The sequence below is a fragment of the Fukomys damarensis genome, unplaced genomic scaffold, assembly GCF_012274545.1.
Source record: "Fukomys damarensis isolate Sample0158 unplaced genomic scaffold, DMR_v1.0_HiC HiC_scaffold_39, whole genome shotgun sequence".
Taxonomy (NCBI): Eukaryota; Metazoa; Chordata; class Mammalia; order Rodentia; family Bathyergidae; genus Fukomys; species Fukomys damarensis.
The window spans coordinates 90672610-90692364 of NW_022900951.1; the positions used below are offsets into that span (position 1 = coordinate 90672610).

The 19755-nt window shown below is 35.6% G+C and overlaps 1 protein-coding gene across 1 annotated transcript in view; it reads right to left on the reverse strand.

The window, feature by feature from the left end:
- Positions 1-19755, reverse strand: part of LOC104847634 (T-cell activation inhibitor, mitochondrial) — a 59837-nt gene that overhangs the window by 10422 nt on the left and 29660 nt on the right. The window contains 1 exon segment of the mRNA XM_010603117.2: positions 5491-5668. Within this exon segment, the coding sequence (XP_010601419.2) occupies positions 5491-5668 (178 nt within the window).

A 19755-nucleotide genomic window follows, 5' to 3' on the forward strand; every position in this document is an offset into this window, starting at 1 on the left:
CCAACAGAAGAACAAAAAAATACAAAGCAGTTAGAGAAAAGAAACAAATCACATGCAAAGGAAAGCCCATCAGCAACACAGCAGACATTTCAACACAAACCATTAAGTTAAGGAGAGCCTGGTATGAAACATTTCAAGTACTAAAAGAAAATAACCTCCAACCTAGACTGCTGTATCCTGCAGATCTTTCTTTCAAAACGGATGGGGAAATAAGATACTTCCATGACAAAGAACACCTGAGAAACTTCATGAACACCAAACCAGCACTGCAAGCAAGTCTAAGCAATATCCTAGATAAAGACGATGAAGGCAACAGCACCATGAGGCCCAACAGAGCAAATCAAATAGGCAAGGTAAGAAACTAAAAGGAGAAGGTGAAAAAAACATGACAATAATAAATTAGTGCATATCAGTTATAGCCATCAATATCAATGGCCTCAATTCAGCAATCAAGAGAAATAGACTGGCAGAATGGATTAAGAAGCAAAATCTAATAATATGTTATATAAAAGGCACACCTAGTGGAAAAAGAAGCCCATAGACTGAAAGTGAAAGGATGGAAAACTTCTTTATGCAACAGGAGCCCATAAAAAAGCAGGGTTAGCAATCTTATTCAAAGACAAAGTAAATTTCAAACCTAAACTGAATGAAAGAGACAATGAAGGTCACTATATCCTTGTGAAGTGAACAATTTGAGAGGAAGAGATAACAAATAATTTATTTTTAATCTATTGAGTATGTTAGAAAGCACATATGCTCCTTTTCTCTTTTCTTCTTTTTTCTTTCCTTGGTGCTTGGGATTAAACTCGGCACATTGTTCTGGCTAGGTAGGTGCAACACTACTGAGCTAAATCTCAGGCTTTACATTTCATATTTTTAAAATTTATCTACACATTAATCTTTGTCTTTATATCTTAGTCTACCAAATTGATGAGTTATTTTGGTTCTCATTTTCTTTTTTATTTGAGAATTTATGAAATCTGTATATATGAGTAGTATGAAAAGTATTAAGGTCCATCTGTCATTTTCCTCTTTCATCTCTGCCTTCTGCAAACTTCCTTTTCTGTCCCTACAGCTTGTTTGGTTGGAAATTTGTTAAGACAAATGTTGTTATGTTATCAATATATCTTTGTGCCTGTTTTCTGCTGATAAGGAATATTAATTTTTAAGTAAATTTTATCATAACTATACTTAAATAAATGGATAATAAATCATTAATATCACTTAGTATCTGGTACATATTACAAATTCTCCAACTGCCTCAAAGATGATATTTGTTTTTCTCAAATCACACAAATCACAAACATGCCACACATCACGGCAGTTTTATTATACCTAAGTATATATTGTATTGTAGAAAATATGCATTGTGTATATGTGTGGGGTTATGGTTTTACACATATGTGTGCACTATTAAATGAGAAATATGGTCATAAATGTGGTAGGATTTTGCATATTTGGCATATCGATAGTTGCTCTGCCAACCTTATGAATTCTCTAAATTACATGCTTGATTTAATTCTTAGTCATTTGTTTGGGAAGAATGTTACATATGTGTTGGTGTTAAATTCTATCATTATGCTTATAAAAATATAATAAAAATAAGTATGGTATATAATAAAATAGAAAGAGAAAAATCTGAATTTAAAAATATGAACTCTTTTAGTTGCTTTTGGATTTCAAATATAAGTATACTTCTTTTTTGTGGAATGTTTTGTTAGGAAATATAAGTAATACAATCAAAAGGCATAAGGTATTTATCAAATTAATAATAACCAAGGAATTTATTAATCATAAAATTTTGAGGACAGTTTCTCAACTATAATATATAACTGTTTTATTTGTAAATACATTATTTCAAAAATATTATACAAAAAGAAAATGAGAAAGAACACGTTGGAAGATCATATCAAACTAATAATGTATTTGGATTATCAGTTTGTGTGGTATACATGTTTTGTTTATTTCATAACCTTTTTTCCTGTCATATATATGTATATTTGATATTTTTATTCAGTATCTTCATTTCTTGTTGTCATGTATCTTTGCAATCTTTAATAAAAAAAATATGAAAAACCAATAGCCAACATCATACTAAAAAAGCAAAAACTAAAATCTTTCACACCAAAAACAGGAACAAGACAAGGATGTCCACTATCACCACTCCTGTTCAATATAGGTCTGAAAACATTAGCTAGAGCAATCAGACAAGAGAAATAAATAAATACGGGGCCAGGGATTTAGCTCAGTGGTGCCACCACCTGCCTTGCAAGCACAAGGTCCCAAGGAGTTCAATCCCTAGAACAAAAAAAAAAAAAAAAAAAAAAAAAAAAAAAAAAGCTTAACTGTGTAATAGGAAGAAAAGCACTAAAGGTGTAGGGGAAGTGGGAAGGTTTGGTGAAAGGAAATAAGGGAAAAAAACATATGAGAAAATGAAAATATGGAAATAAAGTTTTTGTAAATATGGAAAGGAAGAGGGGGTGAAGGGAGGCAGGAGTACGGGGAAAAAATAAGAACCAAGACCTGTCATGTAAAGCTACAAGATGTCAACGATGAATGTAACTCTACTGTACACCTAAAATGTACCAATAAACTACCAATGAGAGAAAAAATAAAAGGAATAAAGATAGGAAATGAAGATGTTAAACTGTCATTATTCACAGTTGATGTGATACTCTATATAGAGGACTCAAAAAAATCTCCACCAAAAGACTTGTAGATATAATATACAAATTCAGTAGAGTAGCTGGATACAAGATCAACACACAAAAAATCAAGTCTTCCTGCATATGAATAACAGACTCAGTGAGTGAAGACTTGGGGAAACAATTACTTTCACCATAGCTTCCCTCCACAAAAATGAAATGCCTAGGAATCAATCTAATGAAGGAGGTAAAAGACCTCTACTTTGAAAATTACAACACTCTGAAAAAGGAGATCAAAGAAGATATCAAAAAATGAAAAAAAAAATTTTTTTTCTTGGGTAGGAAGAACCAATATAGTGAAAAGGGCCATATTTCCAAAACTGTTATATAGATTGAGGGCCAGGGATTTAGCTCAGTGGGTCCACTGTCCTCTTTGCAAGCACAAGAACCTTTAGTTTGATCCCCAGTACCAAAAAGAAAAAAAGAGAGGAGGGAGACAAAAGTGACTCCAAAATTATTATATAGATTGAATGTAATCCTGATTGAAATTCCAACATCATATCTCACAGAAGTAGAAAAAACAATCCAAAACATTCATTTAGAATCAGAAAACACCTAGAATAGCAATTCTAGGCAACAAAGGCAAGGCAGGAATTATAATCACCAACTTGAAATTACACTACAAAGCTACTATGATTAAAAACAGCATGGTATCCATAAAGAAGTAGACCTAAGGACCAATGGAATAGAGTAAAAGATGAAGAAACAAGTCCAGACACACTCAGCCACCTCATCTTTGACAAAGGAGCCAAACACCCTCACTGGAGGAAAAATAGCCTCTTTAATACATGTTGCTGGAAAAACTGGGTTTTGACTTTTCAAAGAGGAATACAAGACCCATAGCTTTCACCAGGCACTAAACTAAAATTGAAATTGATTAAAGATCTAAATATTAAAACAGAAACACTAAACCTATTGGAAGATAGGTTAGGCAGAACTCTTGAAGATATTGGCATAGGAAAAGACTTTCTGAACAAAACCTCAGACACAGAGGTGCTAGCACAAAGAATCAACAACTGGTATCTCATCTTATTAAAATACTTTTGCATAGCAAGAGAAGCCACCAACAGATTAAAGAGACAACCCACAATGTGGTAAAATAATTTTTACCAGCTGTTCCTCAGAGGACTACTATTTAAAATATACAGAGAGCTCAAAAGAATCAGACCTCTCAAATTTAAAGACCTAATCCCAAAATGGGCTTCTGAAGTGAACAGACATTTGTCAGACAAGGAAATAGAAACAGCAAATAAACATATGAAAAAAGGTTCTACATCACTGGTCATTGGTGAGTTGCAAATGAAAACAATGCTGAGATTCCACCTTACTACAGAAAGAATGGCTACTACCAAGAAATCAACCAATAACTAATGCCAATGGGGCTGTGGGGAAAAAGCAACCTTTTCCCACTGTTGATGGGAATGTAGACTGATGCAACCACTGTGGAAATCAGTGTGGCAATTCCTCAAAAAACTGAAATGCGAAGTTTCATTTGACTCAGCTATTCCCCTTTATGGTATTTTTCCAAAGAATTAAAAGCATCATACCACAGCAATATATGTACACCCATGTTTATAGTGGCACATTTTGTAATAGCTAAACCTTAGAAACAGCAGAAATGCCCATCAACTGGTGACTGGATAAAGAAGGTTTCTGTTTTATTTTTATTTTTTGAGTTTATTGGTACATTTTAGGTGTACAGTAGAGTTACATTCATTATTGGGATCTTGTACCTTTACATGATAGGTCTTGGTTCTCATTTTTCCCCTTATCTCTGCCCTCCCTTCGCCCCCTCCTCCCCTCCCCATTTACAAACACTTTAAAAATAAAGAAGGTTTCTTTTTCTATAAAATAGAGTACTACTCATCCATTAAGAAAGACAAACTACAGATATTTGCAGCTAAATGGATGTACCTCGACACCATACACTTGAGTGAAATGCATATTACACACATATGTAAATACCAAATTGTTTCTCTGGTTTGAGAAACTGAAAGTGTAGATGAGGACCAAAATGTATACTAGATATTGTAAAGTAGGAAGAAAGTATTCAAAGGGGAAAGGGAAATAGCAAGGGGGAAGGGGGAAAGGAAAGAAGGGAAAGAAAAATGAGAAAAGAAGGAAAAATGGAAATAAAGCTTTTGTATATAGGGAGAGGTGGAGAGATTGAAGATAGGGAAGAAGAAATGGAAAAAAATAAGAACCAAATTATATCACATATATGTACAAATTACCAATGATGAATGTGCTCATAATGCATACCTAAAATGTACAAATAAACTTGACGTATACAAGAAAGAAAACACCAAAAATAATCTGTCCTTCTATCAAGTCAGGTACCAGGGATGTATGTTTCATCAATGCCTCTTGTAAATGATTTAAGAAGGCAGGAGTTTTCATTTTTCTTCCAATAAGTACTTGACAATTTAATGTATTTGAAGAGCTTAGTTCTTGTCACATCTTAGACCTTCAATATTGCATATATGAAGATGTCTCCTATTCCAATCTCCCATCTGGTTGGTAGGCCACAAGGAATCTTGTGTAGAAACTACTTGGTCTCCAGTAGGAACTTACTGTTCCCTTTTTTTCCTGCCTTCTGGACTTCTAAAATTAACAGCATGATATTTAATCTCCAAATGTAATAGCAGTTTGCAATGCTGCTTGGCCCTCATTAGAAGTCAATGTTTGATTTAGGAGTAACATTACATCTTTCCAGTTCAGTTCTTAGGTCTGGGTAAATCCCCTAAAGACCTCAATGTACTTATCAGGATCATCTGAAACTTACCTAGATCTTGTTTGATTTGTTTGAAGTCATTGAGATGGACATAGATAATGCCAAACTCTCCATTTACTTCCTGTAAGGGATACTGTCCTTGAAGAGCTTGAACAAAATCAGATAAGGATAGGTACACCTCAGTAGAGGCTTCAATTGTGGCTGGCTTAGAAGCCTCACCCCTCATTATCTGAAAGACAAATGGAGGGAACCTCACGTTCAGTGATAGTGAATGCATCCGCTTGTTCTTTAAGGGCCAGTGGTTTCTGGTTTTCCTGTGGCTTACATTTATATTTTGGACACTTCTGACAATTTTTCCTCTCTCTTACACTAAAATTCTAGTTGTAAAATACTTTCATAATCAATACTTCCTTCTACATTCCCTTTTGCCTCCAGGGGCTCAACTGCCCATGCATGGGTGCAGATAAATATTAGCAGTCCTTTCTCAATAGGTGAAGGTCAAACAATTTCCAGCTCTTAAGAATATATACCAAAAGGAGTAAGAGAATTTGGCTTTGAGTTTTCCATCTGTAACACAAGAGGGAAAAACTAGGCATCCCTTTTAAACCATACCTGGTTTCTATATTGTCTTAAGGCATCCCCCTGGGTGAGCTGCTCCAGAATAGGTCTCTGCTATCTTCAGAGTGAGCAGAAGATAAATCAGGTAAGACTAGCAACCCTTACTGACATGTACCCCTACTTTCTCTGGAAACTCACACTCCTAACCCCAACTTGTATTCTTAAAAGCACAAGGTATAATTGATTTCTTGTATAAAAATCATGCTTAAAGAAAGAAGCATTGCTAGCAAAATTAAACCAATATTCAAGAGACCGGAACCATGGCTTTCCAATTATTTGAAAGAGAGAGAGAGAGAGAGGAAACCAAACCAACCCCCCCCAAAAAAACCACAAATGACAAATTGTAAGTTGTAAGAAGCACTTCTCGCCCTGCAAAAGAGATCACCCTAAGGATAGATAGAGTCAAGCAATGGCTCAGGAAAATTCTGATCTGAGCAAAAGGTCAAAACAGTCTCCAAGATATTTGTGCTATCTACCTATTATGATTTGTGTCTAGATGTCCACACAAAGCCTCATGTGAGTGAGATGAGGCTTTTTTTTAAGAGCTGGCTAAATCTAGAATGTGTGATGCTAGCTTTAAGAGTGTGTGATTACTAAATCAGCCTAATAATTAGTTTGGCACAACCCTAATCCCAGTAGTTTACATGGAGTAAAAAAAGATGGGGAGAAGAAGCTTTTAAGGTTTCCTTGTTGCTCTTGCTACCTCGTGGGCACCATAAACTTTTGTTCTCCTCTGTGATGCCCTTCTGCTGTGTTCAACTCTTCCTTGGAGTAGGGCAACTATACACTGAAAGCTCTACGAAGTATGAGCTACATAAACCTTTCCTCCTTTAACATTGAATGTTGCATATTTTGTCTCAGCAATGAGAGAAAAGTAACTAAGACACTACCTAATCACTTAGGCAATTTTCCTCAGCAGCAAGATAACGCTACATTTTATTCAAAATGTATTGTAAAATTTTTGTCTCTATATCTGCAGCAGACTTTTGAAGCTCACATGTTAAAACTTATACCCATTGTCCAGCAACCACAACTTATTAGCAAAAGTATTTTCCCTTCTTTACACACATAAAAATGATAAGAATCAGGCCTATGAGAGGAAATAGAGAGCCAGGAAGTTGGGGATTCTCCCTTAAATTAAATATGTTTTGGTCCTTTGTGCTTACAAAATAGCTACTTCTGATCTCACCCAGAAATTGGTTCATTCCACAGAATCTCATGTTCAGTCTCCTGAGAAAGACAGCTTCCAGAATACTTAAGCAGAGACATCACTGTTATGTGTGTGCTGCTGGCTGGTCAAAACTCTGATGTCTCATCTGACCCCAAGATGGGGTATGTGTTCCTCATCTAAGATGGCTTCCCTAGCTTCAGCATTGGTAAATGCTGATTTTCTTTGGGCTCAATTTAAAGGTTCTTAGCTGTTGGATAGGAGGGAAAAGTTAAGATAGTTCAGGGTTTCTTCTCTCTAATCTTCAGCACAAATATGCCTCTAAAAAAGAAAAGGACAAATTGACAGGAAAAGCTTAGAAATGACATCAGAAAAAAAGGCTTTCCTTCTGATGCTCACATGAATTATTGAGACAGTTTGCCCATGAATTGTCATGCTCAGCCTAGAGAGATGAAAGTGAGGAATCTCAAGAGCTACAATTGCCTCTTCACCATTGGAAGATCAAATCAGAAAGGAAACTGAGGCAAAACAAGGTTGACATTCCCTTCTAGAGCGCAGAGTGGAGATTGAGCCAGACTGCCGCAGTAAAATCTGTTCCCCAAATCTTAAGAATGGCTGCTAGCCTATTGTATTTTAACTGGCCATTGGGGTCTTGTGATTTATTAATAAGTATATATATATATATATATATATATATTTCCTAAATATAAGCTAGATTTCATTAAAAGATTGATTTTTACAATATTCCAGAAATTCACATTTTGATTAGTATCAAAGTCCACTTTTGGATACTCTAATATTACTTTTCCTAAGTGCTGTTGTTTAAGATGAGATAACAAACTATAATAGTCAAACATATCAAACAGTTCATGCAAGAAGCACCAATAAATTCAGCAAATAGTAAGCTCAAATGCAGCATATACAAGACAGGAACACAAGATCTTGCAGGCAAAATAAAATGTCCCATCAATGAAACATCATAATCTTCCCATAGTCTCAATTTAAATTTTTCATAATTTTAACATAAACAATATATAAAAACACAAGGTACAAAAATTCAAGGAATAAGCAATTGACAAAAAAGGATGACAATTTACTCTTATCTCTTTCCAATTATCTCAGTGGGGTCAACAAATGATATAAGACCTTCAAATGATACAGGAGAAATAATATAACTCCCAACCTGCTAGATATCAGATATGCAGAACCCAAAATTGAAGAATGAATTCTAAGGAACAATGGAGGTTAAGAGTAGGAGATATTTATTGAAGGAAAGAGATAGAGCTTCTGAGAGACAGGAGGGGATCTGGATGGGTAGCTGTGCACCCCACTTTATAGAGGAAGCTTTATAGAATAAAATCACAAGGTGGTTACAATGTAGGACAAAATTATGTTCAACCAGTAAGATTATAAGTATAATTGCTTAGACCATGTTGATTCAACTGGGAAGCAAGTCATATAGAAAGTGTACCTGGAAAGAACAAGGACCTTTTTTGGAAGTGTTGAATCAGGAGGTCCTGAGCACTCATCTGGGTGACTGATGTCTATCTAGACTTACAGGACAACTTAATACTAATTATAGTATTCCTGGGGCAGGCATATAGGACTGATCATTTCATTTTTATCTTGAGACCTGACATTAAATAGATGCACCTCCAGCCACAGTGGTAATGTATTCTCATCTTCTTCACTGACTTCCTTGAGGGCTTAGCCCTGTCTGACCAGCTATCATATTTCTACCTAACTTAGCTCTCTACAATAAAACAAATCCACAGGTTCAATGTAATCCCTTTAAAAATCTTACCTTGATTTGTTTTACAGAAATTGGTAGGTCAGTCTCAAAATTCATGTAGATATTTAAGGAATCCACAATAGTAAAGCCAATATTGGAAAGAGAGAACAAACTTGGAGAACTCTCTCAGCCAAATTACAAAATGCGCCATGAAGTTACAGTAGTGAAGAAAGTGTGGCACTGTTATCAGCATAGACATACAGATAAGTGGAAGACGATTGAGAATATAGAAATCAACCTTTGCATTTGTAGGCCATTGCTTGACAACCATGCCAAAAATTCTTTAAAGGGAAAAAATTCTCTTCAATACTTGGTACTGAGACAACTGAATATTTACATACAAAAGAATAAACTTGATCTCCTTTATCACACCATACAGAAAAATTTACTTGAAATTTATGTAGTAGCTAAAAAAGCAAAATAAACCTCTTAGAATAAAATGAGCATTAAGCTTTATGAGTTTGAGTTCAGCAAAGCACAAGTGACATTGCAGCTATGACCCTAAAAGTACAAGCAAAAAGAGAAAAAAATACATTTTTATTTTATAAAAAATCAAAAACTTTCTGGTGCCCAAAGTGGTACACCCCTCTAATCTCAGTTTGCTAGAAGGCTGAGGCAAGAAAATCACAAGTCTGAGCCTAGCCTTAGCAACTTAATAAGATGTTGTCTCAGAATAATCATAAAAATAATAATGATGATGATAATGATGAGTGGGGGTGGGGTGTATCTCAGTGGCAGAGTACTTACCCAGAATGTGCAATGAGGGTCATTTCCCAGTTTTGAAAAAATATTGAAAATGTTTATGTTTCAATACTATCAAGAAAATAAACATGACACTCATGGAACTGACAAAATATATTTTCAAATGTTTTATCTAATAATTAACTAGTATGTAGAATTTTTAAAAAAACTCTTACCACTCAATATTTTCTTTTTAAAAGGGCCCAGTTTTTAAAAATAGCATGATTCTGAATTGTTCTCTAAAGATTTACAAATGGTTTTTAAATGCATGAAAAGCTTCTCAGTATCACTATTCAGTGAAACAAAAATCAAACTAAAACAAAATAACACTTCTCCATCTCTTGTGGGGGGAGAGGAACAGAGAGGGAGAGAAGGGATTGGAAGAAAGGTAGCAAATGTTTTCAGAGATGTGAACAAATTGGAACTTGCATATATTGCTGGCAGGAATACAAAATAGCACAGCTCCTGTAGAAAACACTTTGTTGGTTCCTCAAAATCATAAACACAATGTAGGAAGCCCTGTGTTTGATGCTTAACAAAACAACAATAACAAAACCAATAAAATTTAAAAAACTAAAATAGATGAACCAATAATTTAACTCCCTGATATATGCCCAAAAGAATTGAAAACAGAGTTGTGCATTGAGGCACATACCTGTAATCCTGACACACTAGGAAGCCAGGACAGGGGAATCTTTAAGTATGAGCCCAACCTGGGCAAATTAGCCATTGTGAAAACCTGTCTCAAGATAAAAAAATAAAACATCTGACAATGTTTCTCAATCTAAAGACCCTGGGTTCAGTTCCCAGTATAGGAAAAAATTAAAAACAGTTCGTTTGTTTGTTTGTTTGTTTTTGGTACTGGGGATTGAACTCAGGTCCTTGTGCTTGCAAGGCAGGCCACTGAACAGCTGAGCTAAATCCCCCGGCTTTTTTTGTTTTTGTTTTTGTTTGTTTGTTTGCTTGTTTTTTTTGAGACAGACTCTCACTATGTAGTGAGACTAACCTGGAACTTACTATGTAGCCCAGGCTGGTCTCGAACTCACAGCGATCCTCCTGCCTCAGCCTCCCGAGTGCTGGGATTACATGAGTGCGCCACCATGACTGGTCAAAAACAGGTATTTGAATCTGTTTCCAGAAGTGGTCACAGTAGCACTTTTTAAAACAGCCCCAAAGTGGAAACGACCCAAATGTTCCTCAACTAATGAGGGAATAAGCAAAATGTGCTTTTTCTGTGTAATGAAATATTATTCAGCCATGAAAAGAAATGAAGTATTATATACATGTTGCAACATAGATGAACTTTGAAAACATTATGCTAAATGAAAGCCACATGGTCTAAGATTTAATTTATATGAAATGTACAAGGTAAAAATCTATATAGAGACAAGTAGGCTAGTGTGTTAGGGGCTGGAATTTGGAATGAGGAGTGACACATGATGTTCCTATAATGTCTCAGTCCATTTTGTGTTACAATGTCAAATCACCTGTACTTTATATATAAAGAACTTTATTCCATTCATTTAGCTCAGTTATGGAGCATGTAAGTCCAAGACCTAGTAGCCCCATCTTGTTGGTCTCTGATGAAGGCCTTCTGGCTATATCATAACATGGCAGATAGTACTGCATGCCAAAAGTATATGGGAGAGGGATCATATGGTGAAAGAAGAAGCAAGAACCTAGGGAAGAACAAGGTTCACTCTTTAATAACAATCCACACTTATGGAAACAAATCAACTTGTGTGAGACCCAACCCAGTCCATAAGACTGACATTAATCCCTTGATAGGTAGTGCCACCAAGATCTAATTGCTCTCCATTAGATGGCACCTCTTAAAAATCCCATCATCTTATTTACAATTGGTGTAGGGGAAGTGGGAAGGGTAGAGGAAAAGAAATAAGGGAAAAGAAAAAAATCTGAGAAAATGAAAATTAAGTTTTTGTAAATAGAGAAGGGAGGAGGGGGTGAAGTGAGGGCAGTGGTATGGGGAAAAAATGAGAACCAAGACCTGTCATGTAAAGGTACAAGATCCCAGTAATGAATGTAACTGTACTGTATACCAAAAAATGTACCAATAAACTCAATGAGAAAAAAAAGGCCCATCATCTTTCAATACCTAACATTGGAGAAGCAAGCATCAATATGAATTTTGATGGGAAGGAAAAAGACATATTTACACTTATAGCACAGGTCTTCTTTCGAGAGTTATGAAAAATGTTTAAATTTTATTTTAGTAATGGTTACACTATGTGAGTATTCAAAAAACTATTTGACTATACATTTTAAAGTGCTCAATTGCATGGAATGTGAATTTTATCTTGATAAAGCCATTCTGAAGGAAAAACAAAGGAAGATAATGGAGAGGCAGGGAAAAAAAGAGAAAGGAGGGAGGGAGAGAGAAGGTGGAAGGAATGAAAGAAACAAGGAAGAGAAAAAGTTATAAAATCCTATTTTGGTTGGTGTCTGAGACTTAGCTAGTATACAATTCCGTATGCTATATTAAACATAAAAATTCCTTAAATGAGAAGTTTGGCTTACTATGGACTGAGCAAATGCTAAGATTTTCTTCAGAGACTCTGAAAGTTTAGCTCATGCTGAGCAGAGATTACCTAAGTGATTAGACACCAATAAATATCTGGGAAATATCAGCAGTCATGGGAAAGAAAAAGAATAAGGAAATCTGCACTTGGCTTCCTCCGGACTCCACTTCTGCCTATTTTCCTTATGACCTGGTAGTGTGACATTACTAAGTGAGTTTGCCAATTATTTGCTGTGAGGAAACCTATATGTGGAGTCTCAAATGCCCTTCAATGAATCTGTGAAAAGGAAGGTGGTCTGGGGATTCCTACAGTGGCAGCTGTAATAGTCACTCACTGCAGCCCAGTAAAATAATTGTACAGAGCTCTTTTGAAAAAAGAAAGATTGGGGGCTAAAAGAAACCCTTATTCTGGGTGATTATGGAGTCATACATGATAGAAAATGGCAGCTGAGCTGCTGTTTGATGAATGGTAAAAGTTGCCTGTGGAATTTCAAAACGATAAATCTGACCCTAGGATACTCTGGTGCCCTAGATCTCCTGCATTCTTTGGACCTGGCTAGCCCCACTTTTTCCTTTATATCTCTTTATATTTGTTTTTTCTTAACATCTCACATCGTTTCTCATTACATAAACTGTTCAGTCAAACAAACTATAGCAAGGTGTTTGACAAGTTAATTTGCCATAGAATAAAATGGATGAAATTAAAAGAATCATATCACAGTGACATATGCACACCTATGTTTATAGCAGCACAGTTTGTAATAGATAAAACATGGAAACAGCCCATTTGCCCATCAGTTGGAAACTGGATAAAGAAGATGTGGTTTTTCTATAAAATGGAATACTACTAAGCCATAAAAAATGAGAAATTAGAGTCATTCATAGGCAAATGGATACATTTTGAGGATATACTCCTAAGTGAAATAAATAAATCACTCATGTGCAAATACCAAATAGTTTCTCTGGTGTGAAAAACTTAAATAGTACTCAAGATCCTAACGGGACAATTAGCAATGTGAAATAGGAAGAAAAGGCCCAAAGATGTAAGGACAGTGAGAAGGATAGTGAAAGGGGAATAAGGGAAAAAGAAAAATATGAGAAAATGAAACAATGGAAATAAAGTGTTTTTAAATGGGGAGGAGAGGAGGGGTGATGGAAGGGCAGGGACAAGGGGAAAAAATGAGAACCAAGTCCTGTCATGTAAAGGTACAGGATCCCAGTAATGAATGTAACTGTACTGTACACCTAAATGTACCAATAAATTCAATTAAAAAAAATAAAACAGATGAGGGCAATTTTTTAAAATGGCTTTGCTAGGGGTAAGTGTATAGCCCAGTGGTAGAGCTGAAGTTTAACATTTATGAGGCCTTAGTTTCCATTCTTATCACCACCAAAAAGAAAAAAAAATAATTAATTAAATAAAGACAAGGCATTGCATTTTGTGGCTATGTATCTGAATGGCTAATAAAAAATAATATAAAATGTTATGGTCTGAATACAATAAATGGTAAAGGGAAAGCTGCATGGAAACAAAAGTTAGTGGAATACAACTTTATTCCTTTTCTGTCCATGTGTAGGAATTTATAATCCTTGAGAATTACAAACAAAATAATTCTCCATAATGAATGATTTTTGTTATATATATATTGCCTATTAGAGCTTCTAGGAAAAGAGAGACAAGATGTAAAATATCTTCACGTTTGGAGTTATAAAAAGTACATGGTAGATTGCTAATGAGCTCTTATAAAATTATAAGCCCCTAGAAGCTTTCCCTCCCTAATAGGCATGTTTTAAAGGAGTTGATTTAAACCTTGAGATCGATAAGGTAAGGTGGATTTAGGATAGCTGGCTTTGTCCCTTGGACTTGGAAAACAGCTCTCTGGCTATATAGTATCTAGGCTTTGCTATTGCCAAAGAAAAGTTATTGATTTTGCAGGAGCCTGAATTCTAAGACCTTAATTTCCTGTATCTGACTCAAAACTGAAGCTTTTTACTCTCTGCTAGAGAAGTCTGATCTCAGCAGAATACTGCACTACACTGAAATCCTAGGTTCAATGAACACAACTCATATTCTTGGATTTTTGCAGATTTTGGAGCTTCCTCCAAGAGTCTGTAAACTATGACTACATCTTGGAAGTTGACTGAATTGTCTGGGTCACTTGCAAATGCCCAAATGGGAAGTGCTTGTTCTTTAATAGGAACACTTGAAATCGAGCTGCTCATAGACCATGTATTTTTGACAGAGACTAGATGCATTTCTGATTTCTGTTTATTAAAACAGCTGAAAGTTAGAGAGTACACATCACCAGCATGGTGACCACTCTCTCCACTCCAGGAAGAACTGGACTCTAAGAACAGAGAATCAGAATGATCATTAAACTGTGCAAAGCCATATGTCTGGTAAGAAGTGGAATCAGCACTTACATCTAAATCTGTATGACCCAAACTCCTGTGCTCTTAACCACTATGCTGAATTGCTACTTTTAACTCAATAACAATCAAAACAACTAACTACACAATACAAGTACACTATTTTTGGCTTACTAAATTTGCAAAGTAATATACCTCACAGCTGTTGGTCTTAGCCAGGGGACAGTGAAAGAGCAAGACTTCACCAGCTGCAAGAAGAAAAGTCCATTGCTACAAGTGTTTTGCAAAACAATTTGTCAATATGACAATCCTGCTTAATCAACTAATTCTACACATTAGAAAATATCAGACACGAATGTGAATTTCTCTACAGGGTTGTTGATCAACATATTATGTTTCAAAGCAAATTAAAGAAACATCCTAAATGCCAATCAATAATGAATTGGTTAAAATAAATTATAGCTCATACAAGGAGAGTATATACAATCATTAAAAATAGCAATTTTAGCTAGTTCTGGGTGCTTTTTAAAAAATCATAACATCCCTATAAAACTGAGTTTAAAAGTTATTCAATAGAATTGCTTATTGTACAGAACAGCAGGGTCCTAAAGAGTACATATTCTGAGCTGTGTGGTGGCATATATCTGTAATCCTAGCATGCTGGGAGGCTAGAGAAGAAGAAGGATCAAGAGTTTGAATTCAGACAGGTAACTTAGACACTATCTAAAAATTTTACATAATTAAGTAAGGCAAATGGCTTAAAATTAAAATAATATGAGAAGTTACACATTAAAAAATCTTGTACTACTTACCATCTTGTATATTTATTTATTTATGAGTTTTGTCTTGCTCTCGCCACTCCAATGCAAATAATTTAATCTTAGTTACTTTGAATCTTTCCAGTATTTATTTAATCAGTGAAATTAATACATGTATATGTATATCATTTTCTTTCTCTTTCTTATACAAAGTGAAAAAATCAATTTATACTCTTCTGTCTTTGTTTTGTTTTGTTTTTACTTGATGAATCTTTGGAACATTTTTGTAGTAAATAGAGTGCGTTCCCATATTTTAAATCTGCATATTATTCAGTAAGTTACTCTTGTTTCTTTCATCCCTTTAATATTATAAGCAATGTTGTGAGGATTAACCTTGAATATACCTCATTTTCTATTTGTGCAGCTGAAGCAGTGGGAAAAATTCCAAGAACTAAGATGATTACTTAAAAATAAATATGTTTGTAATGATGACAGATATTCCCAAATTTTCCTCCATAGGGTTTCTAGCATTTTATTATCTCTAATCATTTATGATGATGCCTATTATAAAACTTTTGGATGTTTTGGCTATGCTAGAAGGTTTAAAAAAATGACACCTTGTGTAGTCTCACTATGCATTTCTCCTTTATAAATATGGTGTGGCATGTTTTCATATGTCTAAGAGCCACTTATCGGAGATTTTCTGGGTGTAAATTCTCGTTGTGTCCTTATTATTAGATCTCCAATGAAATGGAATTAATAGTATGTGTGTGTTTGTGTGTTTGCATGAGAGTGTGTGTGTGTGTGTGTGTGTGTGTGTGTGTGTTCATTTGGGGTGGGGGAAGTAATGAATTTGCTTCTCTGATGACTGCGGGAGCTGGGAAACCTAACATTTTCAGGCCACATGGTGGAGATCCAGCGAAGAGCTGATGTTGAGATTAAAGTTACTCTGAAGGCAGAACCCCCTGAGGGTGTCCTTAAGGCCTTCAGCTGATTAATGAGTTCCTCAAACATACATATATATTAAAGAGGATAACCTACTTTAGTCAATGGACTGACATAAACCTTGATCTAATCTGAAAAATAACTACAGAAAGACATCTAGATTAGTGTTTGACAATATCTGGGTACCATTGCCAGTTTATACAAAACTATATAAGTATAGCCAAGTTTAGACACAAAATTAGCCATCAAACCATTTCTTCTTTTTAAAAAATTTAGTTGTTTCTCTTGTTTTATTAATTTCAGGATAATCTACATCCACAAAATATATTCAGAGAACTGTAATGCAACAATTTATTTTAGTATGATTTGATTTATATATTTTCACCACTTGTGGTTTTTTTTTTTAGTGTGTGTGTCTTTAGGTATTTGAATTCACAATATTGTTCTTTACAGTTTGTGCATTTTGAATCATAACTAGAAAAGTCTTCTCTAGGGTTATAAAATAATTCAAGTATGTTTTAATATTTATAATATTTTACAATTTATTATATATACATAAGCACATATAAATAACTTAAAATATATAGACAGACCCACATAAACTTTATATTGCACTATATTATATTTAAGGATTTACATTGTACATGCATATGTATCTTATATATGTGTATATGCCTATATAGGTATAGATATAATACTTATTTTCAGTTGATATAAAGTATGAGGGATGTATAATAGACAATTTTACATGTCAACTTCACTGGGCCATAAGGCTCCCAGATACCTATTAGATTAAGCATTACTCTGGGTGTGCTATGAGTATTTTGCATGATTTTAACATTTAAATCAGCAAACTGAATAAAGTAGATTTCTTTCCCTAGTGTTGGTAGCTTTCATCTCATCTGGTAAAAATCTAAATACAACAGAAATGTACCATAAAAGGGCATCCTTCTGCCTTACTGCCTTAAATTGGGACATTGGTCTTTATTCCTGCCTTCAAAATCAAACCAAAACATTGTTACTTTTCATACCTCAAGCTTTCCAGCTTTCAGACTGGAGCTATACTACTGGTCCATCTAGGTTCCCACCTCTTAGCTGCCCCACTCTGTGTGTGAGTGCTGCTTGCCCTAAAGATGGGTAGCCTGGGTAGGAAATAAGGAACAGAAAGAACGTTGATTGCCCCTTCCTGCCTGCTACTTAACTGCTTTGCTGCCTTCCTGCCTTCTGCTTGGTTTCTCATCTGTGATGCTCCTCTTCCTTGCCAACCCACCTTGGAGCCTACTGACTATGGACTGAAACCTCTACATACCATGAGACAAAAGAAACTTTTCCTCCTTAAATTTTGAGTGTCATATATGTTGTCTCAGTAATGAGGAACAGTAACTGACAAATACTAAATTTATTGAGACATCATGAGTGTGTGCATCATGAGTGAGGTGAGTGCAAGTTACCTTTGGCCTCTACAATTATAAGAGGTGCTCAAAGTGGTGGTCATTAGTTTCCAGACATTCATTAGTATGGGGAAATGCTGCTTAAATAAGCTTGCCCATTAGGACTGCAGTCCATGCATTTTCAATTTATTCTATAAGGGCAAGCAGTGTAGTGGGTTTCTTGAGATATACAACACTCTAGGGTCTGCCATATGAGACTAACACCATATGCTGAAAAAAAACATCTATTTTTCTCTTCCTGAAGTATATGTACATTTTTTACATACTCTATATTACTTTTTGCTTGTAGTTTTCATACAGATCACTGTACCACCACCCAAGTTTTAAGGTTCACTTGGAATATATCTTTGGTTTGGAATAAAAATTTTGTCTTATTTAATCTACATGGCTTTTGTCGGTCAAGATGAAGCCCACTTCAGCCTTCCCCCACCGGCAGCAGGAGAGCTGCTTGAGCCCTGATCCACCGCGGGAAGGATAGCTACCCCTTTCCCCACCAGGAGCTGCCATCGCTCCAGCCCCCCCACCACCCCATGCACACTCTCAGACCTCCTGTTTGAGGCAGTCTTTGGACCCACTCTGCAGAGGCAGAGGTGGTCATAGAGGGTATTTTTCTGAATTCCCAATGTTGAATATCTTTAAATAAAGGGCATGGGAAACCTTTAGCTGGACAGTGTGGAGTTCAAACATTCAGAAGGTTGGGAAATGTTGAATCTTTAAATAAAGGGCATGGGAAACCTTTAGCTGGACAGTGTGGAGTTCAAACATTCAGAAGGTTGGGGAAATCAATCTGGGCCTTGCAGCCCGAGGTCAGTCTGACTCATGGATTTCAGCCATCAGCCAACTGAGGTCAGGGGTCTTGCATCCTAGCACTGTCTGAGCCACCATCCTAAATGGTAAATATACTATATTGAAAAGTTTGTTCACTGCAGACATGTTTTGGACTGCTTTTTTATTTCAATTTAATTCAAATGGTTTAATGGTGATAGACTAGTGACTACCACAGGTGGTCAGTTTCCAAATTGTGCTTGATCACAATGTGTTGCTGAGTGTGTCAGTTGGAATAAAGGATTGTGTTTGATTTGATGAACTGTTTTCTCTGATGTTATGAAGATGAGAACATCTGCGGGTCATTAGAGACCCAGAAGCTAGGGTGCAACTATATCAGCAAGATTTGCGAGATAACCCAGAGATTAAACCAAGGACAGCAGGACAACAAAAATAAGAATGAGAAAACACTTAAGCAAGACACAAAGACAGACTTCCAGTTCACCAATGTCAAACAGTAGAACAAATGAGGATGACAAGGCCGATAGTGAACCACCAGGACATCCTGAACTCAAAGCACAGGAAGTAACAAAACAGATCAAGCAGGCTCTAGAAAAATTCAAAACAAATAATTTCCCAGATAACCATAGAGATGGTGAGCAAAATGGAGGAGGTGATTTGAGACTCTAGAACAGAAACTGACAAAAAAATAGATGAGCTCAGGACCACGATAGAAGCCATGAAGGCCCAGCATAAGAAAGAAATGGAAAAAATAAACACCCAACATAGGAAAGAAATGGAATCTATAACACAGATTCAAACAGATATCCAGAAGATTAAACACTCCATTGAAAGTGTATGCAACAGAATAAAAGAATGTGAAGATAGACTCTCAGATATAGAAGATAAGGTGGCAGGCAGTCAGTGACCATGAAAAGAGAGGTCTCTTAAAAACAGTAGGGGATCATGAGAAATCGATGCAGCAACTCCTAGATGATGCAAAGAAGAATAACATAAAACTGAGGAATCCATGCAGTAGCAATAGAAAATACAAATGACTTAAAAAAGCTGTTCACAGAATTAATGACAGAAAACTTCCCAGAGGGGAAGAATCTAACATTCATATAAGTGAGGCATGTAGGACCCCAACTAGCCACAATCAAAAAAAA